At 33.7% G+C, this 26,921-nt stretch overlaps 1 protein-coding gene across 10 annotated transcripts in view; it reads right to left on the reverse strand.

Annotated features, from left to right (window-relative positions):
- The window catches only part of DMD (dystrophin), a 1,245,415-nt gene that overhangs the window by 778,030 nt on the left and 440,464 nt on the right, over positions 1-26,921 (reverse strand). For 9 of the 10 annotated variants that reach the window (XM_082770266.1, XM_082770264.1, XM_082770258.1 and 6 more), the window contains exons 8-11: positions 25,107-25,288; positions 23,946-24,068; positions 7,568-7,756; positions 7,005-7,186 (exon numbers count right to left, since the gene is read on the reverse strand). In XM_082770266.1, the coding sequence (XP_082626392.1) occupies positions 7,005-7,186; positions 7,568-7,756; positions 23,946-24,068; positions 25,107-25,288 (676 nt within the window). The remainder of the gene's footprint in view (positions 1-7,004; positions 7,187-7,567; positions 7,757-23,945; positions 24,069-25,106; positions 25,289-26,921) is intronic. The other variant, XM_082770267.1, reaches the window with a different exon arrangement.

Genomic DNA, 26,921 nt, shown 5'->3' on the forward strand with positions numbered 1-26,921 from the left:
GTTATTGTTTCTATCAGGAAACTTAACTTAACTTTCATGTAGAGAGTTGCTTAACTTTCTGAAGAGCTGGGCCTTTTAAAATTTATTTTATTAAAAAAAATAAAAAAAATAATTAAAAAAGTGTGGGGTTTTTTTGTTGTTGTTGGTTTTTTTTAAGTAATTGCTCAGCACAGGTTTTGATTTCAGTCTTAAATCCTATTCTTTCCAAAATGAAACCAAACAAACAAACCAAAACGAACAAACAAAAAACCTTTCTTGGGCATTTTCATTGTTAAACTGATTTTCATGAGGCTAGATGTCAAGCCAGAGTAAAAAATATTTTCAAACAGCCATGTGAAGCTTTATTGAAACAGTCATGAATTTGGCAATAGTTTAGTTGAAAGAGTCTAGAATTAGGATTTCATTATTATTATTATATTATTTATTAGAACCTGAGTACTGGATGGAATTTATGGTTTATTAAATTTTTGTTCTGCAGTTGCATTTCTGTTAAAGCTGTTTGAAAATTCAAGACTCCTGCTATCTGATTTCTTGTACTGTCTATTACAAGCACTTAAAAGCCCTCAGACATATGTACTTAAAAGGTTCCTTGAAATTAAGGGTATTACACAGAACAGATTGTTACATTATTCAGTTATTCAGCAGAGAATACTCTCAAAAAATAAAAAAGGGAATACTTCAGTTTTGCCTAAACAAAGTATTTTGATGACTCGAAATCAATGTATCCATAAATCAATTCCAATCCTTCACATTTCATACTTACCATTCTCAGAAATCCTCCAATCTTGCCTAAACAAAATGTTCATCTCATCAAAAGAACCTCTGAAATACTATGTAAACTCGTGCTGAATAATGGAACTACAAGTAATTATTTTTATTACTCATATTTCCTATAACATGGGATTTTTAACTTATCAAGCCAAAGTTGCTGTCCATGATGGCAAATTTGGTGAAACCATTATAAGTTATAGTATGCTGCTTATACCTGAAGCACAACTCTTGGACCACACCATTAAAGTTTGCTACACTCAAAACAGTCTGCAGATTTGAAAATCTGAGCTGAAATTTCACACCAGAGAAAACTGTCATGGAAGAAAGACTCTAGCTCACAGTCCTACTCCAATTCCTCTTTTTTCTCATTTGGCTCCTCTTTGGCTGTATGAAAAAATGTAGCCAAAATGAGAAAGCTATTGTAAAGTTTGTCATTGTGCAACGAATGGCACCAAAAAGTGCCCAGATTCAAAATGACTTTCTTCCCATTTGTTTATATTTTAGATGAACAAAACATAAGTATATTTTTCTCCCTCAACACCTGCACAAATGCAGACTGGCAGAAGTGCAATGTGAACATACTGCTCCAAAGAAGTGTAAGAGGCCTTGTCCGACAACAGGTAGTCAACTAACAGGTGCTTACACAAATCCAAACATATAGCTTTTTGTCACAATTTCAAGGTATACTCAAATAATGCAATTACTTCTGTGTTTATCCAAACTATTTCAGATTTTACCAAGATAGTTTGAAAAAAACAGAAGTGTCAGAAGTGTATTATTTTGGAAATACACATCAAAATATGTCTAAATTAAGTATCAGTCTGTATGTTCCCAGGCATACCTAATAGTTTTCAAAATAATCACAACAGAAGATTGCATTGAACATGTAGATAGCTACTTTTTGGGACACTTACATTCACCTTAACCAGGATTTAATATCTGCCAACATCAGACATATTGTCTATGATCCCATATCCCATTTGTAGCCCATGTATATTTTAAGGCACATCTGATACTTCTGCATTTCTATTCTTGAATGTTATGTTATTTCCTTCATTTCAATTTTGAATCTTCTTATTAGCCAAATATTTAGTCTCCAACAAGCTTTTTACACAATTACTACTTGCTGTTTATGCAGCTAAGTTAAATACTGTATACACAGTTTTAACTCATATTGTAAAAAGAAATTGATAAATTTCCAGTACTATTCTCTACTTTACTTGTTTTTCTCTCATCTAATTCATATTCAATTTGTTAGATACTATTGCTTAATATACATAGTATAGTTAGTATATTTATAAACAATCCCTGGGAGAAGCTATTGATTTATGAATGCAAAACACTGCAAATTCAGTTCTATACATTAAGTTATAAATTCACTTTTGCATTTTACACTCATGGGCAGAGCTGCCATTTAGAAAGACCTAGAAGGGCTGGAGGAACAAGAAATTTATGACATTCAACCAGGACAAATACAAAGTCCTGCACCTGGAAAGGAAGAATGTTTGGAATGATATAGGATGGTGACTGACTGGATGGGGAAAAGCTGTGGAAAAAAAGCTTTATTGGGGCAGACAACAACACTAGCAATTTATCTCTGGATTATTCTTTGCATCTGGATAAAAAAGAAAACCCAAAATTGTCTGAGGATTTCTGAAACAGAAATAATTGAGTATTAGTAGTAGCCATAGAAATATGAGTCAAACCAGAATGTCTTGGAACATACATAGAGAGGAAATGTGAAAAGTGGTCTGGGAAAAATAGAAAGAGTAGAAGCAGTGTACAAGGGAGTCCTGAGAAGTACATGAACGTGTAACATATGTTCTACTGCAGAGCCATGGATACAAAAAAATGGAGAAACTGCAAGCAAACATCAAGACGAGCCACCTCAGGAAATAATGATTTTGGAAAACAACAACAACAACAACAAAACACGATAACAACTTGTTTTATAATAGTATTTTAGTTATGGTCACAAACTACCTCCATCCCTTCTTTATTTTCAAATGTGTATTTTATTCTCTTACTCGATGTTCTATAAACCAAGGCATTACAGATATTAAATACAATGGTTCATCTTAGCGAAGTTTTAACAATAAATGAAATAATAAGCAGTATAGAAAATCCGGTAAATTCGTTTTAAAAGTAAACAAACAACATAGGTAGGACCAAGTAAATACTTATTATAAAGAAAACTGTTACTATTCTGAAGTAAGGAGCATAAATGTGAAAATAAAATACATAAAATAATCATGTCTGATTCTTAGGCAGAAGAATGTTTTTTTCTTTTTCCAATTTCTCCAGGTTCTTTCTGGTTTTCAAATTACTTCTATAAACATCTGATAAATATTTTAATACTTACTTATATACCTCAAGAGTTTATTGTAATCTTTGTTTACAGTATGGCTCTCATAATTTTCAAACACAAAACACTTTTCCATTGAACTGAATGTGCTTTAGTAGTTGTGGAATTCCCCATAAAGTGGTAAATTGCATTAAGTTTTCCTCTCCAGTGGTTCATTTATCACTCTGAGATGCTTTATTATAAAGAATCCTATTTGAGTGGGAGGAAGAAATGAAAAAGCAGGCTGTTTTCCTTCAGCATGTTAATGTACTGCTTGCTGCAAGAGTCAAATATAGAACCATAGAATCACTAAGGTTGGAAAAGACCTCCAGGATCATCTGGTCCAACCATCCCCCTACCACCAATGTCACCCACTAAACCACTAAGCACCACATCCAACCTCTCCTTGAACACATCCCTCCCCAGGGATGGTGAGGCTACCACCTCCCTGGGCAGCCTATTCCAATGCCTGACCACTTTTTCTGAGAATAAATGTCTCCTAATTTCCAAACTGAACCTCCCCTGGCACAACTTGAGGCCATTCCCTCTAGTCCTGTCACTAGTTATGTATGAGAAGAGGCCAACCTCCAGCTCCCCACATCTTCCTTTCAGATAGTTGTAGAGAGCAATAGGGTCTCTCCCGAGCCTGTTCTTCTCCAAACTAAACAATCCCAGTTCCCTCAGCCGCTCCTCACAGTACTTGTGTTCCAGACCCTTCACCAGCTTTGTATGTCTTCTCTGGACACGCTCCAATACAGAGTGAATACATGGCAAATCCAATGTGTACCACTTTTAATGATTGCACTGATGTGTTCTAAAATGACTCTGATATTCTGACCTCCTAATCATTCTTCAAATATTAAGTCCCTTTCACTTTTATGGTACTAGTCACTTTTTTTTTCTTTTTTTTTTTTTTAAATCTCTTTGCTGATCACTCGCTTCTGTTTTCTGCTGTAGTGCAGGCTACTTTTCACTACGTTTCCTATTGCTATTACCACAGAGGACAGACAGCCTTGCTGCTCTTATTGCCACAAAAAAAAAAACAAAAAAAAAAAACAACACATCTCTGTTTGGATAAGCATGTCACTGTTGCCTTAAAGACAAGATTACAGTAATGTGCTCAGAAGATTATTCTCTACACCAACGTACAAGATAGATTCTGTAAGTTTAAATTGAGTATAATAACCCAGAAATATATTACATTGTGATATGAAAGCTGTTTAAATTCATAATCCTCCATCTGGTGCTTGAAACGGAGTTTTGACCTAATAGGTAAAAATTGGCCATCTCTAAATACATCAGTCCTGAGAAATTTTCGCTTGCTCTAACCAAATTTGTATTAAATGCGTCACAGTGGTGTTTTTTTTTTTCGTTTGTTTTATTTTTTTGTATAAGAATTTAAATAGTAACACAACGTTCTCTGAAGCTCTTATGTCTTCTTCTGATTTTGTATTCCCCAAATATAACATGTTTAAGAACATAGTAGACTGATTCCTTGAGCTATAGCTGCATCTAGAAGTAAATTGACTAGTTCGTATCAAAGGGTATATTTTAGTAGACAAAATACTACATACACATAGAGTTGAGATTGCTCCATGAGTGTTGTTTTCAATGAAAATATGGCAAATAAAAACTGCCTACACCAAAGTACCATAGATTCTACTCTCCTAGAAAACAATTCAGCTGGAGGAAATTAGGCTGAAATAGCTAAGTCCATCCACAATTTTACAGACTCTCAAGGATATGCAAGGTCATCAATGGATAAAAACCACAAAAATATAATCTGATGGAATTACCAAGAAAATATTAGAATGAAACTAGTCACTTTAAATATTGTGCATGAAAAAAAACTTTAAATATTGTGCATGATTCTTTCTAGTCCCTTTTTACTCCAAAAAGAAAAGATAAAACTTAAAAAGCCCAAAGAAGAGCAAGAGAACAAAACAAATAATCAAAGGTTGATATTTATAAAGACAGTAAGGAAAGATCCTCACTTCCAACATATTAACTACAAGGAATCAGTTAAGCTACCAGTGACCTAATTAAAACCAATAAAAACATGCCATTCCTAAAAAAAGTAGCTAGGTAAGAGGCTTGTGATATACTGCCAAAGGATGCTGTAAAGTGTACGCACACTTTACAAAGGGCTAAGCAGATATTGAATAAATATATGGAAGAAAAAACAATGGCAGGTTACCAAATACACACAACTACTTTCATTCTCAGGAAGTTCCCTCAGTGGAAAACAATTCAAGGTCATGAAAGTGCTACAGAGAACTTTATAATACACTAGACATGCTGTAGTAAATGTGAGTAATGGTCCATAGAGCTGTAGTGGGTTTACGTGGCAATGGTTTGGTAGCGGGGAGCTGCAGGGGTGGCTTCAGTGAGAAGAATCCAGAAGAATCCACAAGAATCCTCTTATCTAACATGGAGTAGCTGCTAGGGTCTTCTCACAGAAGCCACCCCTTCAGCCCCCTGCTACATAAACTCACAAAACCTTGCTACATAAACTCACTACAAGAGCCCAATATGTGGTGTCCAGAGCAATGAGTTTATACAGCCCAATATTTGATCTCTAACAGTTTATACAGCCCAATATTTGATCGCTTCTTATTTTGTTACAGTCAGGATGTTGGCCTAGACTAGTGGCCTGACTAACAAAGACATTCACCTTTTTATAAAGATTACAGTTGCAAAAGGACTTGCTCTCCAGGTGCATTGGGTATTTCTGAGAGAAAAATTAAGGTCTTGGCAGAAAGATTTTAATGAAGTCTGTCTGGCTCAAAGTCCAGAGGAAGCCAACAGGGATCTCAGACTCAGGTTGTTTGCCACTGCATTTATTTGTCTTTGCTGTGTAGAATAGCTATATCCTTCAGTAATTAACACTTCTTGACTATAAAGAAACTAATAGTGATGTTCCATTAATTTCAAAATTTCCACTGGATTTGGCTTAGTATAATAGTTGTAAACTTCACCATTGCTTCCCTTATACAGAAATATCAGTAGGTGTAACAAAGTTCCATGAATTTGAAACTTAGTTATTATATCAGACAGAATTTAAGACTCCACATGAAAAAAGAAGTTTGAGGAAAAGGAATGTGAAACAGAGGTACCTAACAAACTGTTTCTTAAGACAGGAGGAATGCAACGCACACACACATAAAGCTGCTTTCAATTAATTTCCTGTGTTAACTACTCTGTATCTTGCAAAATAAATTACTCCACTGTAGCACAATCACAAGGTCTTACCCTTATGGACATTCTTATACTAGATATTAATACAAAAATCAAAATTTCAAAGTAAGACTTTAAAATGTTAAAAATAATTCAAAGATTAATTAACTAATAGTTTGTTTTTCTACTTTTAATTGTCTTTCTACTTTAAGCTGCAGGTATTGCACTTTTCTTGGATCCTGTAATTTTTCCTCAGATAAACCCATATGACAATATTTTCTGGAAAGCTAGCCTTCCATTTACTGCTTTTATTGCATCAAATTTTACAGGTTTTAAAGATTTGTTTTGATTTTCTTTTTGCATCTCTGAAAAGATTATCTCCATAGTAGCTACATTTTGTGTGATACTTGTTGAAATAACCATAAAAAAAGTGGAACAGGTTATATAAATTTTCATTTAAACACTATTAGTGTCCAAGCTGTTGATAGCTGCTGATCTGTACAGCTTCTGGTCTCAAAGCAACACGTAAGCTTCAGGGTCATGACACATTAAATTTCTGGTTTAAAAAAAAAAAAAAAAAAGGAAAGAAAAGAAAAGAGCTAAGACTGAGTCTTGTTCACACTGAAGTGGAAGAAAGCCACAGCTGTTATTGAAGTTCAGAATTGTTCCAGTCAAGCTCAATATATATTATTTTACCTATTGTATTACTTACTTGCTTTGTTTTTCCATACTTGCTACCCTGAGACTTTCCCATCGAGAATTAAGTAGATTCATTTGTTCTTGGATTTCATTTTCTTCCTCATCTGAAAGCTTTCCAATTGTTAGTAGTTGACTTCCAACTTGCAAAACATTGCCAACACGTCCTTGGTGAGCTGTTAATTCCATCATAAAACCCTGACAATAAAAACAAAATCCTGTTTTAAGTTTGATTCTTTGGAAGGGAAGAACAGGCTTTGGAGAAATATCTTTGATTTCACCACTTTCCAAACCTTATTTTCAAATTTGCTTTATTTATTTTTATTTTAATTTTTCATAACCCTCCACAAACCTTGTAACATAAAACAGAAATAAACACTTTCACATTTTGCATATGGTACAGTTTCCAATATTACCTTTAAATTCTCCAAATAAAAATTTAAAATAATTAATATATATATTATATTTTATGCGTGTGTGTATATGTATACATATATATATACATATATATATATATATATAAAATTTATTATGGGATCCAAACAGGAAAATGACTAACAAAAGATTATAAACACGTACCTCATGGGTGTGAAACTGTTCTTTAACAACTTCTACATCATTGGATATATCTCCTTGTGCTTGTAGTGCATCTTCAGCAGAGAGAAGCCATGTGAGTACTTCTTCTAAAGCAGTTTGGTAGTTGTCAAGATCCATTTTGGACCCCATTACTGTGGTGGTAAATGTTCTTTCTTCAACAGTTTCTAAAAACTGATCAAAACCAAAAAGAGAAATGCAAATAGTACCTACTCAGAAAGTTCTGCAAAGGAATAAAGATAATCCAATTATCTTGTACAATAAAAGAGCTTTTTATAAAACAAACAAAAAATTCAGATGGTGAATGAATGGGATTATACATTAGTATTTCTGCTAATTTACCAAAATGGGTTAAAATTGAAGTAAATAACTAAATTCAGATTAAATGTTTTACTTTGGAATTTAACATTTGTAGCAACTAATCTGAATAGCTGCAATATTTAAATTGTAACTGTAGAGTGGTGTTTTACCTGTTTTTCAATAAATACTCTCATTTTTCATTTCCCATGTACTGTTTCTCATTGAAGTATTTTCACTTGGAACTATGAGAAATTTATTTTCCAGAGCAGCTAGTAAAATTATATCATCAAAAAAACCCAGCAAATTGCATGCTGACATTGCAAAGAAACCAAGGAAAAAACAATATGAAAAAGAAGAAAAAAAGCCCATTACAGTTCAAGTAATGCTAGGCCTGAACTATCCATGGACACCCATTTTGTTGAAAGCATTCTGGAAAATTGAAAAAAGCCCAAAAATCTCATGCCCAATCACAACTTTTTAAAACAAACAAAAAATCCATTACCGTTAATTCTCTTTCCCTCAAAGGCCACCCTCACATTTATTTTTTAGAAGCCAAGTGACTCACACAAGTATAGAAATCACACTTACATTCTACTGGGTAAAGTCAAGAGAAACCAATAGCAAGGATTTACTGATTACTCTAATCTTAAAAGACTAGGATAAAACAGAAGCCAGAAAGAGGGGCTTGATACAGAAAGTGTTAGCTCATGTTTCTCAAAAAGTTCTGAAGAAGTTTAATCAATTTGCTAGCTATTTAGTACAAAAACTAAATCCTTCATGTAAAAATATATTTATGACTTTATCAAAAATGATATTGAGGAATTTTAATGATATAATAGAAAAAATTGTCTCTACCACTATTATTGTGCAAATATAACACTAGATAGAGCTTTTAAAGCCTTTCACTGTAGTTTAGGTCACAAAGTCAAAGTTTAATACCAGAACCAAAAGAAAGAAGTGTAACAGATGTAATGTGATAACTTATAATGAAATTGTCGGTCTTGATCTTCATAACAAATTCATTTTGAATTGTACAGATCTAATAATTACATGCAATTTATGTTTATCCCACTGTCGTATATGTGTTAAAGTAGCTAAAACACCAGTCATAACTTCAGCACTATTTATGTGTGAAAAACAATGCTCAGTAAATAAAGCTACATCAGGAAAGCAGGCTTGGGAAGCTGATGAATTCCATAGTTTGTTTTAAAGAAAATAGTGTCCTATGGGAATATAAATAATGAAGCACAGACGATTTCAACACACATTCCTGCTGCATAAATTAACGTTTGTACTGTGTGCAAGCCTAGATTTTAAGTAGTATACAATCTAGTTAAGAAATTACCTAACCACATTACATTTATTCAGCAAGATAATTTTTTGAAGTACCAGTTCACTATGGAAATGGTACACAGGTTTTGCATAGGTTAATTACTCTTCTTTCTATAACATTAATGCTTGGAATATATCCATACATAACATGCTTTAAAAACAATTAAAATTAGTCATAATAGCTGAGCAAGACTATGTGACTATTGCACGGATCTACTGTGATCTCCATTAAGTGTTTGAAAATTTTCCATCTGAAAATCCTTCTTCCATTAGATCTGACATAGAACGTCATCTCATGCATGGTACCTGTTTAACCCAACACTGCTAAAAATTCCTTCTCTGCAAAAAAATACTCAGTGTAATGTTGCCCATACTTTTCACTGCTTTCTCTCATGTTATAAAAACTACATGGAATTGCATCAAAAATCCTGGACTCATGACCTTCAGTGGCAAAATAGTGAAGATTAACTTCTGCACCATTTTAATAAAACTTTAAGAAATGTAAAGAAGAAAAGCAAACATTAACATAAATGGAAAGCAAAAGAGCTTCTTGGCAGGTGTTCTATGCTCTCAAACCATTCCAAGAAGGACAGTTTTTTGACAGAAGGAAATTGGAAAAGAGCTAAAGGAAGTATAAGCAAAGGATGTTGCAGAATAGTATCAGCAACACCTTTATTTGGCATAGGGAGGGAACAACAGTTTTTCCACCTTCCCTCGGATCTTACACTATCACTGACTGCAGAGAGCTGGGGTCAGTCATGAAGTGACAGAACAGAGAAATGGATATCAGCTGCACTTGAAACGTAAACAGTTTTTTTGAACACTCATCTGTGGATAACAGACAGTTCTCAACTGCTAAGACCTAATAAAGTCACTGCACCATTATACCTTCTCTTCCTCTATGGGGATAAGAAAGAGTAACGGAGAATAGCCATCAGAAGCTGAAATGCTTGTAACACTGTTACTCTAGAGTGCACTAAGCACGCAGAGTTTTTTCCGTTCAAATTTGACAGTGACATAGGCGAGGACCCCATGGGACTGTTAAATTAATTTAAGCAGATCATCCTTATTATTTCAATGATAAAACCAACCCATGTTTTCACACTTTGAAAACTCTGTTAAACTTCTGTCACCATCTTTAAGCATATTCTCTGTTAACAAGCTGGAGGATGAAAGTAATGGCCTGGCAACCTTGATCCGCATCTACATATGCAAAGAATATTCACATTGTAAAAAGTCAACAAGCATCAAAAACATGCTTCAGAGTCAATGGTTGCTTTTGACTTAACCAAAAACATTTTTAAAATCTGCTGTTATAGCATAACGTCACAACTTCCATCAGTGCTGCTGGCTATGTGAAGGAACCGTCCTACATATGGAACACAAAATACCTACTCAAAGCAATTCAGACTGTGCTACATGTATGTGATCACTGACCATTATTTTGCAACACCTGAGAGAAACCTACTCTGTTTCAATATGATCTAATAAAATTCATTGATCACAAATTGACCCCTCTAATTTATATGTCACAAAATGAGACCAAAAGAAGTACTAGCCAATTACTATCCCTTCTGCAAGATTCTCGTCATAAACTGAGATTCTTGCTGGCTCAGCTGTAAACGGAATATCAAACACAATGTTAAATATTCACACTTGGAAGTGGACAGTTACTGACCTAATACCTATGCCGTATGCTTTGTAATAAAAAGCAAACAAAAAAGTTAGGTGTTTCAATATATTAGTCAGTTACAGGTTTCCATCCATTACTGCAACCCAAATTTGAATATGGCATGTTCTACAGCACCAAGAATGAATATTTCACTACATTGAAATAATCCTTATAGCACTAACAACGAGATCCCTGAATTTTACAAATAATGGTAGACAAATCAATGTCCTTATTTCTGAATTTATATGACATCTTTTCAAAATTTCTCAAACACTTAAAAAAAAAAATAAAATAATTCTATGGTATTGCATATACTGCATTGAGAACAAAACCATAGACTTATTGTTAGAGATAGCTATTATAAACTGCGATGGTTATTTCTAACCATGATTTTTATGAGAATAAAAAATAATCTGAAAATTAACTGTTTGCTGAAATTAAAGCTGCAATTAAACTGTTGTTACTATATATTACTTTGGAAAAAAAGCTGCTCAAATATACATGCAGTCTCAATGAATCAAAAGGTATTCCCAATAAATCCTTTATTTATTACACAAAAGAAAGCTGATTGGGTGCAGTCAAATCAAAATGTCACATTCGTTTATACACAGTAATCTATTGAGTAACAACACAAGCATGAGTACCCATGCTATGGGAAAAGAAAACCTAAACAATTCAGATATTTGATGAAGGCTGTCTCACATCCATCTAAGAATCAGTAATCCAAGTAGCTCATAAGTTATTTTGAAAACTGGCTAGCCATTTTTGCATGGAAATGGCTAGTTGTTACAGGGGTTGACCCAGAAGGCAAAAATACTCTGGACACAAAGGTTGTCCTCTAGGATATCTTCTTTGCTGCTGCACATAGAAGAATCTTATCTAGATGAAAAGATAGGAATGTGGGTTTTTACATACATCACCGTTTTCTGCTGGGGGGGTGGGACCTGTCAAAGGGGAAGACCTCAAGGACTCTTAAGCTTTAAAGTATAAGAAGAGAAAATAAAAAGCTTTTGACCTTCAAAAGCTTGGAAAAATGAGGCATGCTTGGTAGCTGTCTAAATTAATTCAGTGTCTAAATGATGAGCTTCCAGCTGCTGCAGGGTGAGAAAGCAAAGAGAGAGAGAGTTCCTCACCTACCATTGTACTATGCTCCTAAAAGAAGGAAAAGGGCTGGACACATGCTTGCAGATTCTTGAAGAATGTTTGCATTAGTTCAAAAAGACTGCTTCTGAGTTTTACAAATTAGTTAGGCAGCTTTAGAAAGTAGTTTCACATTAAGCACTTAGTATAAATAAGAGTGCTGCCCTGTGTATAGAAATCTTATATAGAGAGAATATATATAAGTATTATATAATGCCTCATATTATTATAAAATATTATGCCTTTATTATATCATCTCTGTACATAACATAATTTCTATATATAATATAGAAAAATATAATATATATATATTTCTTCCTTCCAAAACTGCCTGTCTCACCATAAGAGATGTAGAATCTGGCTCTAGACATTAAGAGTTTTAAAATTCAGAGACATCAAATGTTAAAGAATTTTATTTTTTATTTCTATTTCTTTTTTAATTAATGTAGTTTATTAATTTTGAAAACTCTCTTTGTAGAATTAAAACCTCAGAAAGAAGCATACATTATTCACCCTTTAACTATGACGCCTACCAGGTGAGACTGATATCACTGCTTATCAATTCAGTTCCTCCAGGTTTCTTATTACAAAATCATATGTAAAAATTTTAAAATTATAACCGTTCAGGTTAAAATGTTCTTTACAAGAAACAAGATTATGTTTACTTAACAGATAATATCAGCTAGAACTGCTCAGTCATTTCTGTCAATAAAACTAAGATATATTTTCCAGATCACTTGTTAATATAATGTTAATTACTAAGGTAATTTTATTCATTAGTGTTTATTATTCCACCTGAAAATCTGAACTGTGATCATAGTACATTGTAGTTGCGTGACAAAGATTTCAAGATGGAATAGAAAATACAACCAGTGTATTTATGCTATGTAGCTAAAGCCAGGGAAGGGAGAAAGGGAACGAGTCAGTAGTCACATATCTCATTCTTTTACAGAAAATTAAGACCATACTGTAGGGGGCAATTCAGGTAGACTTTGAGATGCTTTCTCTCTAACCTTCTAACTTCTGCAACAAATCACTGTTCACAAAGGCAGCAGTCTCCTTTATCATACAGTTCAGACTTCCTTTTACAACATGCTTATCCAATTCACTGAAGGATATAAAGATAATAACCTGAATTTCTCTGCTTTTAGGTAGTTAGCACTCCTTTAATAGAAAGTAAACCTGGTGTGTGTGTCTGTGTTTGTTTGGTTTTTAAATCCCAAGAAATCACAAACAAAAAACAGCAAACAAATAAACATCCATAAAATTTCCAGCCCTTACCAGTGCTACACGAAATGCATAGTTTGGCTGGGAAGATTTTTATTGAAAAAACAAACCAGCAAAACGCACAAATTCTGAGCTCTGTTATTGCTTCTGATGAGGCCTTTTTAAGCCACATACTTCAAACTACCCTTAGTCAGCTAACTATTTACTGTCACTGACCTTACAGTTCAAACCCATATTTTTGGGGGAGCTGTTCTTAGTTTTTGCTGCTCAGGTCTCAATTTCTTGCATCATGTCTCTGTGTCTAGAGTGTTAGCTGTTAAAACCTAAGTATACCCTGAAAATGGGGAAATCTATGGTTTGCAGAGATTGATAACTTGGTTAAATTTGAGATTTTGCCTTAATTTAAAATAGCTTGAAGAACACTGAGGCACAAGAGCTTTTCAAGAAACAGACAGCTATTTTATAACAGACAAAGCCATTTCACTGCTCCCTAGCCCATTCTTCAGCAACAGAAGAACTGCTTTGTCTGAAGTTTTTAATTTACCATGAGAAAAGCACATCTGATCTATAATGTTTCCTCAAAACCATTAAATTTTGGTGAAGTTGTGGAAAGTTAGATCATTATAAACACTTTATGAACTTGAAGAGTTACATGGTCTCATGAACTGGCAGTGTTACAAGACTGAATGCAGTAGGAAGCATTGCCCAGAAAAAAGCTACAGGATATGCTTTTTTGAAGTGTCTTATTATATCGTTACATACTTGTTTGTTTAAGTAATGTAAGAGAAATAAATTAAAAAAAAAGACATAAGGTTCAAGTTAAAGAGAAACAAGCTACAGAGACAGAACAAACAAGAATCGGGAATTAGTAAGGTATATACATGTAAAAATATATACATGTAAAAATATGAAAATATAAATTTCATAGCTGCTACACAAATTTTGCATTCACTTTATGCCAGGTTAATTTAGATGCAAGACAGCAACTAATTTAAAGAAGTGGATGGTGGAAGTAAAAAGGTATACATAAGATTTCTTTTTAGACTTCATCATTTTATATGCTGTAAGGGGCAGTTCTTATTAAAAAAAACTTAGATACAAGAAAGGGGCAAACATTCTGGAGTCTTTAGGTGTTCTACCACTGGATATTCCACTGATTTTAAATAAATCTGCCAGGGAAATATAATGCAAATTATGGAAACATGTTCCCTCACTATATATCATGTCATTGCTTTAATATATTTTCTTTATTTTACAATTATAGAATGAAAAATATTGATAACTGAGAACGGAAATTATACACAAGTACATGCATTTAAACATTAAAGAAAAAAATGAAATACGCGATGGTAATTTAAATAGTACTAAATTTTTCTGGTCAAATACTATTTCAATCCTTTATTTACAAGAACAATACTGTATTTTCAGTTGTGTTTACTTAGAAAAGTAATCTTCAAAACTGTGAGCCACATATGCAATGGATCCAGGCATTGCTTATTATGGGCCACCAAAGGTACCTTTCAATGAAGACTGCTGTGCCTTAGAGTTCATTTTTCAAATCTTGCAAATACTATAAACTTCCATGGGATTTGTAAACAATAATCAGATGTACAAATCATGCAATTAGTCCTCAAAAAGATGAGGAAACTTTGGGCAATTTTAATTATCAAATCTGATCAACTATACTTCTAGTGCTGAAGTTGTTAAAAAATATATTTATGCATAAATAGATAATCTCAGTATATCTCACAAAAAATACTTGTGCTGTAAGAAAGCTGCTAGTGGAAAAGGAAAATGTCACTAATAAATGACTGGTGAAGTTTCTATAAATCAAATCTAATTATTTAGCTCAAAATCCAAAACTAAGATACATTAACTTTACCAAAAGTTGACAATTTTTTCCATCTTCAGAAGAAGAAGAAAATTAAACTTATTACTGAATTTTAGCACAGAAGTTACATTAATTTTAAAAACGATATTAAGATATATAAATGCATTGAACACATAGATGTTTGAAAATGCATTAATTTTCATGCCAGTGTACTACTGCCCATAACAATCTGCTTCCAGAGCTCAAAATCCAAACTACTGAATACACTGTCACAGAGGAATATAGGGAACATGAAGTTTCAAAGTATAAAGGCTGGAAGATAAAATAATCTGCAACCACAAAATTTTACCATGCATTCTTTGCAAACGTGCAAAACCATATGAATCTTAATTAGCCTGTGATCTGCAGTGTATTTAGCTTTATTATCTATAAATTTTAACCAGCAAAAGAAACTAATTAAGTTTTGCAAATACGTTTCTTAAGACATAACCCCAGATCTATCAAAGCTATAATTGATACTGTTTTTTACATGGAAATAAAGACCATTTTTCAGCTTCTTTTATTCACTGTATCCAACTACAAATTCTGCTGTTATTTTGAGCTTCTAAGCCATGATAGCTCTCTTTAGAATCTTCATTGAAGAACATCTAGTCTTCAGAATAAGATTATTTAACTCCAAAACTCTTTTTATATAGTCTTTTTACACAGTACAGTATCAAAAAGCATCAATAGCAAGAGCAATTAACCGCAAAATGATACATCTATAATACAACTCTTTTGAGAAATGTTTGGGACAAGAGCCAATTAGTAGACATACTAATTAGTTTCTGTGAAGTTGCGGGTGGAGGCTAGGAGATTTCAAAGTATTTAATATTGTGTTATTATAGTTGGGAGACTTTATTTAAAAAGTTGGTTTTGCAAAGTCATCTAAAATCTTAAATAGTCAAATTTGCTTGAATAGGCTGAATTCTAAGCTCACGGCTCTTATGTGTTTTACTTTCCCTAAACGTATTTTTAGCTTATATTAAAACTAAAGAGGCTGTCCGACTTCAGGAGAAATCACTCCAAAGAATGCATTTTCAATTTAAAGTTAAAAGCTAACAAAAAATGGTGTTACAGGAGAGGCTTAAGTGATTTAATATTTCTTTCAAATTCTGTTGTATGACTACCTTGCTTGTCTCAACATGTTCTGAATAATAAATCAAAAGCTGAAAATGAGAGAAAGTGATAACTATTCACCTCACAAAGGAGCTTTTTCCTCTTCTGAATGCAGAAGGTTTATAAATTCTACAACAATATAGAATTTATTACAAATAATTTTAATATATAACAAAAACAGGAACATTCAAGTATTTCTAGATGCACTGAAAACTACATAAAAACTCAGCTAAATGTTTACAAAGACAAGCATCTGGATAGAAAAATGGAATAAAAATGTACTGAGGATATAAACATTAAGATACCATCTGTGGCTCAAGAAATTTCTGAGCCACAAAGCAGTGGAGGTTAAGTGAGAATACACTGATACTTCAATACAGGTAACTAGTCATACTTCTTTTCTTATTCCTATATATCCAGTATTGGTAATTTCTGGAAACAGCATAATTGATGAAAAAAAAAAACATTGTTCTCACTAATGAAAGCTATTCTGTTGTCACACAGACCTATTATGGCCATTCTCAAATTTAATAAGGTGTACAAAAGTAGAAATGTAGGGTACTTTCATGCTCTATACCTTAACATTACCTTTAATACTTTGAGACCCTGCAAAAATTCATGATGTAGGAAAGAGGAATTAAAGATGTCTAGTTTACTATTAGTTATTCTTGCTTAAGCTATTTATTAACAGCTTTTACCCAGCCACATCTCCCCCTTACATTATTTCACCTATTTTTTCTTCTTAGAATAGAGAAATGTAATGCATGAAATGAAGAAAATTAATAAAAAATTATTTAAACAAATAAATCATCTTTTTGTAAGTGAAACAATTTTGTCAGAGACACTTCAGTTAATCACTGTAATAAAATGCTGCACTGTGAATGCACATGTGAAAACTAATATTTTAGGGTAACAGAAGTACCTTAGTCACCCTTCACATAATGCCTATTTTGTAGGCCAATTTTTTTCTTGCAGCTACATATATTTGCACATGCATTTTTCATACCAAAATAATCAGAATAGCTTCTGATCTGCAGAAGAACTACCCTTCTTTACTATTTAAGGGATAAAATATTTCCAGTGTGTGCATGTGTATATGCACACTCACACGCATATAGAAGTAGCATATATAATGAGGGATACAATATCTCTGGTTTATATCTACTAATATGTATATACATGTATATGTAGAATGCACAATTAAATAATAAAACTAAATAACAATTCAGTATGCATGTTACATGTGTAGTATATATAAAGAATTTATAGGATCCTATTTACTCTCTTGTAGATACAAACTATATGCCATTGTTATTTTGAGATGCTGAAACAAAGGTATCCTAAAATAGGCCATTATTCTCTCATAAATATATATTTGCAGTTCATATTAAATTATACTTCAGTTAACTGGCTAAAATTAAACGTGTTTATTAAGCCAAACTTTTACTCCAGTGTGGTTATTCATGGTAACGTGACCTGAATTTACCCTCAAGTTCTGTTAAGAGGGAATTCACTTAATTAAAATTACTCCTCAGATATAATTACTAATGAGATGGGCATGAAAGCATACTTCAAGAACAGAGAGCTACAGGGTTCCAATTCTATTTGTAGAGACACCATACAACCATGAAATATAGGTTGTATAGTTGCTAACTTATTTAATAGAGACTAATAATACTAAAATCTACAGATTAAAAATATATTATAAATATGCTGTTTTGTAGTCATACTCTCCTTTAAGTTTGCTCAAAAAGTACCAATAACTGTATTATTAAACTGTAGGTATTTAAAATCACATATCCATTACAGTAGCTATTGTATACGTTCACAAAACGTGAACAAAGGCTAAACACAGAAGAGTTGTTAGAATCAGTAAAATTAGGATGAACATGAATGAGTAAATAAAAACTGAGTTTACAAGCCATGAATACAGAAGAGAATGATTTTGAAACTGAACTTAAGAGAGACAGGAAAAGACTAGAAACAGCAAAACATCAGATGGCAGAACAAGAAAAGCACCTGGTAACAGAAGATACAGGAAAGAAGAAACATGGAACCAATTAGGGATGTGAGTAAGAATAAATGAGGTCAAAGAAACAATGAAGCTTATTTTTAAGATCACAAATACTGGAAGCAAACAGAATGTGTTCTGGAAAGGAATGAATAATTATGGGTAGATTAAAAAATATTTTAGAAAAGATAATCATATTAGAAACTGTAAGGGCATAAAAAGGCTGGAGTAAAAACCAACATGTGCAGAGGAATTAATTATTTGTTCTTCACAATATTTGCAAATGCAATTCTGGTGGGAAAACCATGTAGTCACTTATTGGTTATCACACTTGATACCTTTTAGAACAGACAAAATGTTGTACACTTTCTATTTCTCGACGCTACTGGCAAATTCAAACTCAACAAGTTATTCTGAATAAACTAAGTAATAGGAAAACTGCATTTCCCCTAATGGTACAAATAACACACAACAGCTTCCATTCAGTTGTTCATTTCTGCTAGCTTATTTTGTCTGTATACAATTTTATTAAATGCTGCTAGTGAAAAATACGTATAAACTGTTTATAACTACTTTTTATGTTAATTGATTGAATTGAATATATTTTAATATTTGATTGATTGAATACAATGAATATATATATATTCATAAATATATATTATATAACATATTGCAATGTATAGTATATTATATATATATATAACAGATATATATTGGCATAAATGTATTTATGGAAGTATGTTTATATACATGTATATATTTATGGCAAACATAAATACATTTATGGTAAATAGGACCACATCAGGCTGGTGGCTGGTCACCAGTGGGTCCCCCAAGGCTTCATTTTAGGGCCAGTTCTCTTCAATGTTTTTTGCATGTAGGATGTATTTTGGATGTAGGACTAGAAGGTGTTTTGAGCAAATTTGCTGATGACACTGAACTGGGAGTTGTTGACTCTGTTGAGAGTGGAAAGGACTTGCAGAGAAATCTGGTCAGATTGGAAAGCTGGGCAATCACCAACAGCATGAAAATTAACAAGAGTAAGTGCCAGGTCCTGCACCTGGGACAGGGCAACCCTGGCTGTATGTACAGACTGTGTGATGAGACTCTGGACAGCAGCCCCTCATTGAGGGTTCTGGGGGTTTTGGTTGACAGCAAGCTGAATATGAGCCAGCAGTGTGCCCTGGAAGCCAGGAGGGCCAACTGTATTCTGGGGTGCATGAAGCATGGCATTGATGGTCAGTTGAGGGAAGTGATTGTCCTGATCTACTCTGCACTGGTGTGGCCTCACTTCAAGTACTGTGTGCAGTTCTGGGCACCACAGTGTAAAAAGGATGTGAAACTGTTAGAGAGTGTCCAGGGAAGGGCTATGAAGATGGCGAAGGACCTAGAGGGGAAGACATACATGGAGCAGCTGGGGTCACTTGGCCTGTTCAACCTGGAAAAGAGGAGGCTGAGGGTCTTCAGCTTCCTCACGAGAGGCAGTGGAGGGGCAGGCAGCTATCTATTTTCTGTGGTGACCAGTGATAAGACCCAAGGAAATGGTGTCAAGCTTCGACAGGGGAGGTTCAGGCTGGATATCAGGAAAAGGTTGTTCACCAAGAGGGTTGTCACGCACTGGAACAGGCTCCCCAAGGACTTGGTCACAGCACAAAGACTGTTGGAGTTTAAGAAGCATTTGGACTGTGCTCTTAGTCATATGGTCTGAATTTATAGGTAGATCTGTGTGGTGTCAGGAACTGGACTCAATGATCCTTATGGATCCCTTCCAACTCAAGATAGTCTGCGATATTGGAAATGTACGCTGTTATCAATAACCCTATGTTCAAGAGACTCACTGGTATAGGATTAGCTTAAATGAACATTATTTAAAGTCTAGTATATTAACTCTGTGAAATCCATATCACAAAACAGAGGAATGACTGCAGGGCTAGGAATTTCCCACAAAATAATGCTACACTGAGGCCTGACATGAAGCCTCTGATTCTGAAGTCCAAAAGCAAATCATTCAGTGCTGGGTAACACTGTCCCTCTGTCGGCCACGACTGCATCTGAAGTTATTTTAATTCATATCTACTGAAGTTTATCAGTCTAAATGTTAAAAGTAATCCTGCACGTTAACATTGTATTTCATATACCAGAGGAAAAAAAAAAAAAAAAAACAACTATAATTCCTGTCAAAAGAACAAAAATCTACAAGATATCGAAGGCTTGATTTTTCATAATTTAAACATTTAAGGCAGCCAGATTCACATTTTGCTTTTTGAATAGCCTTGCCAAAAGCTTATTTACACTAGTACCAGTCTCCATAGATAGATTTTGTTTATCTCATTTCATATTTACATTTTCAATATATTTTAAGAAGTTCTTGTCTAGGTACTGCAGTGTTTAACAATTTTATTTTCTTTTTCTTTGTACTTCAACCCATCTAAGACATTATCTTTTACATCCTATAGAGTTCAGGTAGCAAGAAAAAACAGAAACAGTAAGATTAGGTAGCAAGTAAAAACAAAAACAGTAAGATTAAAGCTTTGCTTGGGATCAGTATTAGAAACTGCTCTGAAAACCATTAAAAAAAAAAAGTTAAATAAGGAGTCATCATTCTTCTTGGTCAGGTGTTCAAGGAGATGAAGTGATGCAACAGAAACAGATTTTTTTTTCCTAAATATGAAACTGAAGCAAAAGAGTACTTTTAAGTGGAGATTTTCAAGTGTCTCAGAAAATTAAGGATCCTTTTTTTTTTTCCTGAGTGTGAAGCTAGACAGACTGTCTCATTACAGAGATTGAGTACAAGACAAAATACTTGCCAACATATTTTTTCTTGTGTCTTAATACAGTGAATTCAAGGATACATATTTGAGAATTGTGGCCTATTATCTGCATGAGCTTATGAACACTTTCTAAGCAAGCAAGGAAAAGGAAAGGAACTCTTTGCCAGAACTACCAGAACTGCTAGTCATGTTAGTAACAGCTTTTTAAAAGGCTTAACTTCAATGAAATGCAGATAAGCACAGACCACAGAGCAAGAAGGCACTGAGTGAATTGGTTGGTAGAACAGATTTTCTTTGAATCTGAGATGCATCACAGTTAAGCAAAGTCCGACTTGTCTGGCCAAAATTTGTGCAATTAAAATGGTAGGTCTTGCTGAGAAGAATACTCCTGAGTAACAAATAGATTGAGATTTCACAAAGGATTTAAAGACAATTGCACACAGGTTCTGAAGGTAAGTGTTAAGAACCAGAGAAGCAATAAGGAGACAGATAAAGTGAAGTGAAATGTTATAAAGAAGTTATAAGGGTAATACTATAAAAGACTTTGACAGCTGATGGTGTAACAGGATGCATTGAGAAAACAGGATATACAGTGCTTCAAGCTTTCAGAAATTAAAAAACAAAACCACAACAATATTTTACATAGCATGATTCATTTTAAAGGCTTGATGCTGCCACTTGCAATGTCAAATGAGGTAGAGGAACTTTCACAAGGAATGCCTGTTTTTCCTGAGTTTACAAATGTTGATGAAGAGAAGGAAAGTGTGAAACCCGTAAAAACACAGCGTCCTACTATGACCATGGTCCAGGAAGTTTGGGATTTCAAGAACCTGATAGAATAGAAAGGGGTTTTTGAGCTGTTTTTCTCCAACAACTTTAAAATTTCAGTGAAGGTAGATATTAAGGAACAAAGACATTGAAGGTGTACTCGTGTTACTAAATTTTCTATATACATTAAATGTTGATGATTCTTTATACAGAAGAAACAAGGAGTTTCAGAAAAAAATATTATTCCTCCTTGCCAACAGACAGCTTTATAATCATAATTCATTTCATTTTTACTTCTGACAATTGACATATGCAGGAAACATATGGCATTAACGGTAGAATCTGGATGATAACATTCAAAATCTTTGGAAAGAAGTCTTATTTATTTTTCTTCTGAGTTCCAGTTGGCTCATGCTTGGATTACAAAAATCTATTGTGACAATCTTCCCAATGAAAAACTTTAAAAACATCACCCAATTAAACACAATTACATTTAAGATGAATCTTAGCAGCTAAAACCTCTACAGAGAAACAGCTGTAAAACTTGTTGTTGATAATTTCTGTGCATGATCTTTGAATATCTTGGGGAAATGACAATATTCAAGTCCTGTAAGATGACAGTTTATAGCGACAGAACAAGTGATCTGTACTTTTCAACAGACCAGCATAGTGAAAATCTTGCTTCTGAGTGATAGCACCTAAGACACTTTTGAAACTGGCAGATCACATTATAAGAAATCTACTATTTTTTTCCTTGGGTAACTAGATGGAAATGAAAGACAGCTTTCTAAAGATCTGAAAACCGGAATGCAAGGTGAGGACTGAATAATAAAACAACATTTTCTTAGCACGTTTTGATAATTATTTTTTGAAGAAACAACTTTAATTATACGAGCTTATACCATATCGATGGTAGGGATGTTGGCAAAAAAATAATCAGTTGCAACAAATGTAGCTCAATAAGAAAAGCTCTATCACGACTTTTCATTCTTACGAATTATCAAGTTTAGTATTTAAGTGGAAGAAATTAATTATACTAGATTTTAAAGGCCTTGTTTAAATGCTGTATTAATCACCACAGCAACACATTTGATGTTAGTATAATGTAATAGAGCTCATGCAGATGTATGCAGTATTCTTAGAATATTTAAAGGAAGTCATTATTCAGTAATTACTGAATGTAATGACATGTCACTTGAAGAGTAGATTCAGAAAATGTAGAATAGAATTGTAAATTTAAAATATATATTTTTTTGAGGTTAGACAGTATTAAGTCTCCACAGGAGAACTCACACTGTAGTGCCAAATAAGTACCTATTTTTTATTTTATTTTATTTTTTACCTAAAAACTAATGAACATGTTACACAATATTTGGTTCTCACATTTATCAAATATTACAAAAATCTAACTACTGAAAGGCTCTTTGTGAGGACTGCTTGAAACAAATTCCATTAAACTACTGAAGCTATTTAAAAGAAAAAAATAAAATAAAATAAAATAAAAATAAAACAAACACAAATCCCTGCCATGAATGTTGGCATGGTGCCATTTGTGATAAAATAACCAGTTGCTGTCATCTAATAATCGAGGTCATATAAATAATATTAAATTTAACGTTTCCTTTCTCTTCTTTCCCAACTGTAGTAGTCTTCTTGAAATTATAGTTTTCTTTAAAAGTTATGCAGGGTGGGAAATGCAACATAAACAAATGGTTCTTGTTCTTCTATAATCAAACCTAAGACAAAAGCTTGATAACAATTATAAGCCAATACAGCTTGTGTTTGGTTTATACTTTTAGTATTCTTTAAAGTCAATATATGTACTATTTTCAAAAATGAATAAAAAAAGGAAGCAGATAATTCTAAAACAGGATCAGTGTTTGAATGTTGTTCATCCCCAGCAATCAGCATAACATCAATTGCCAGCCATGCTGAAATACACAGCAAAAAATAAACAACAACAACAAAAAAAAACACTTAACAAATGCTTAAAAATGAAAAGAAAAAAAAAAAGGGAAAAGGAAAAAAAAGAAGAAAAAACAGAATTGAAAAAGTGGGCCATCAAGATCAGATATAAGCAAAATGCACACACTTTCATTCCAGGCAAAAGCTTAATAAAACAATTTTTAAAACAAATGGCAATATTGACAGACCTGTGGAGGAACCTGCCTCCTTTTTTGGTCAGGGGATGTGACATACACAGCTTGTGCATATGCATAACTTTTGAACCGTGGTTTTGGAGAAGGTGAAGGTCCCTGGGGTACACTGACTGTAATCTATGAAGAAATTAAAGGTGGAAAAAACAGGCATATGAATAGGAACACAGACTTTAGAATTAAACCAAGGATTTTAAGAGTAAATATAGGAAGGGCATCAGCAGTTATATTTTTCAAGGACAGTGAAAAATTTACAGTCAAAATTGGGCTAATATTAAGGGAAGGAAAGCTCTCATTTAATTGACATCCCACCCCAAATGATATAAACTTTCAGGACTCAATCCCAGCAGAATACCAATATGAATTGAAGGTTCTTCAATTCCAACCATGAAAGGCTGGAAAAAGAAAAAAAAAAAAAGTGATCTTGTAATAAATCCTGAGCAAACAAAGCCAATGCTCATCTGCTCACCGTGAGCAGATGAGAATCCCAAAAGCAAGACAGAGATTAAATTCAGAACAAGTATACTAGGCCTAAAGTCCACTAAACACTTAAACAGAGACTATTTTGATTTCAGTCAAAAACATAACTGATAAAGGAAGCATTATTAACTGCAGGGATTATGTGACTGTTCTGAGAGGCCGACTATGAGCTGAGAACAAATAGTCTTAAAATACAAGTCAGTGTAAATGAAATACTAAAAAAAAAAAAAGTAATTAAAAATGTGTCATGAATATGGAGAAATGGCAATATCTACTCTGTCAAAAAGGCAAAAGGGTCTCTAACGTGTCTCTGTTTAAATGGAAATGGAATCCAGGTTTTGTGTTCTCCCTTCCACATTCAAAACACCCAGTGCTGTAAAAGAGAAGTGCAAAGCAAATATTTCATAAAAAGTTAATTTTTAAACAGCCAAGTGCAAGTGAAAAGTAATACAAAAGTACATTTCATGCAGACAAGTACCAAGTACATAGGACAATCTTTACCACAGATATAACTGAGCCATTATGTGACTCTGTGATTCTTTTTTTTTTTTTTTTTTTTTTTTTTTTTGCTTTCTATTGGACATCTATCTAACATCAAACTCCTGGGACACGCAAGGGAAATAACCACGTTACAGCAGCAAGATGAAAGCAGAAAAGAAGAGAGCAAGAACAACTCACTTCGTGTGAAAAATGCTCTTGATGATGTACTTGAATGTGCTCCTCTCTGGTGACCCTTGAATGCCGTGGCAGCATTTCCACCTCCCTGATGGCCTCCATGGTGACTTGCTGGGGTAGAACTTGGAAGAGGGAAGTCACGTACATTAAGATGGACTTCTTATCTGGACAGGCAGTTGCAACGTCTGGAAGGAAATTAACATACATTATTTCAGTTTCCACATTAGACACTGTGCATGAGAAAATAGCCAATCATCTTCATGGAAAGTTGATAGACTAATGAGTGATCTATTGTCCATGTGTGTTCTCCAGAGACTAATTAGAACCCTCCAACCAGTTCCAAAATTAGAGACCAAACTTGCATACCAATAAGAAGGAGCCAAAGTTTAAAATGGTAATTTTGTTTTCTCATTCAACATGAAATTTCCTCCTGCATTTGTTTAGTCAAAATGCACACAGTATGCAATTTGACAGCATCATCCTCATTAAACAGGACAAGACGTAGGAAAAGCTGCATTTTCTTCTGATGTACGAATACTGATTTTTTTTTTAAAGGACGATCTCATTTTCATTTTCAAAATTGTGCTTTGTATGTTTTCTTCGTATCATTTAATCATTAGCAGTAAGAGTTATACAGAAAAAAAGAAAAAAATAATCTAGAAAGCATGTTCATCCAAAACAACTAGTGAAGTCAACTGCTAATAAAACTACATAGCTCTTATATTCTGCGCGGTCTTATATTCTTCCTGAAGCCCATGAATGACACCTAAGAAACATTGTATCCACAGACATTAGAATACATATTAGAACCACTCTATTAAAAGTGTACCTATAAACTCTGTGCGGACTATAGCAGTGAGTACAGGAAACTTTGCAGGAACACAAATGTGATTTCAGATTTTTCACATACTTATCATGTATATACATGTAATCATGAAATGTCTTCAGTCTGACTCAATGTTTGCTGTGATTTAACCTCAGTAGGCAGCTAAGCACTGCACAGCAGCTCGCTCACTGCTCACTCCCACACCCAGCTGGATGAAGGGAAGAGAATCAGAAGAGCAAAAAGTTAGAAAACTTGTGGGTTGAGATTAAGATAGTTTAATAAGAAAGAAAAAGAAAATCAGAAAAGAAAAAAAAAGATGAAAAAAAGGGGGGGGAAGGGGGGAAGTTACTTCTAATACAATTGTTCACCACCAGCTAACTGATGCCCAGTCAGTCCCTAAGCAATGGCAGCCCCCCAGCCAACTCCCCCCGGTTTTATTGCTGAGCATGATGCCATGTGGTATGGCATATCTCTTTGGTCAGCTGGGATCAGTTGTCCCAGCTATATCTACCCCTTCCAAGCTCCAGAGATTCCTTGCCACCTAAACCATTCTTTCATTCTGTGAAATCAATTTTGGATTAGCTAAGATTTCAGTACAGAAAAAAAATAATTAACGTATTCTGGCAGACTCAATAATACATCTCATTCTCTTTTCCTAGAATGCAGAATACTCCACATATATTTGGAAATCAACAAAAGATACATGGTCCTACAGGTATGTCCTATCAGTATTTTTGGTTTCAATTTTGGACTTATCTTTAAATCTTTATAAATTATAAGAGATTTGAAAACCTAATTCTATGTAGAAGTGGCTGGAAAAAATGGCAGAGTTCCCAACCCTCCTCTTCTCCTTTCCCTCTCTCCCTTACCTTCCCCCATCTTATTATCTCAGTAATATCACAGTATACAGAATATGCTTATTTTAAAATATACATGACATAGACTTCATTTATATGACACTGTTTCAGTGCTGGAAGTATTCAGCTGTGACC

The sequence above is a fragment of the Aythya marila genome (genome assembly GCF_965140915.1).
Source record: "Aythya marila genome assembly, chromosome: 1".
NCBI classification, from domain to species: Eukaryota; Metazoa; Chordata; class Aves; order Anseriformes; family Anatidae; genus Aythya; species Aythya marila.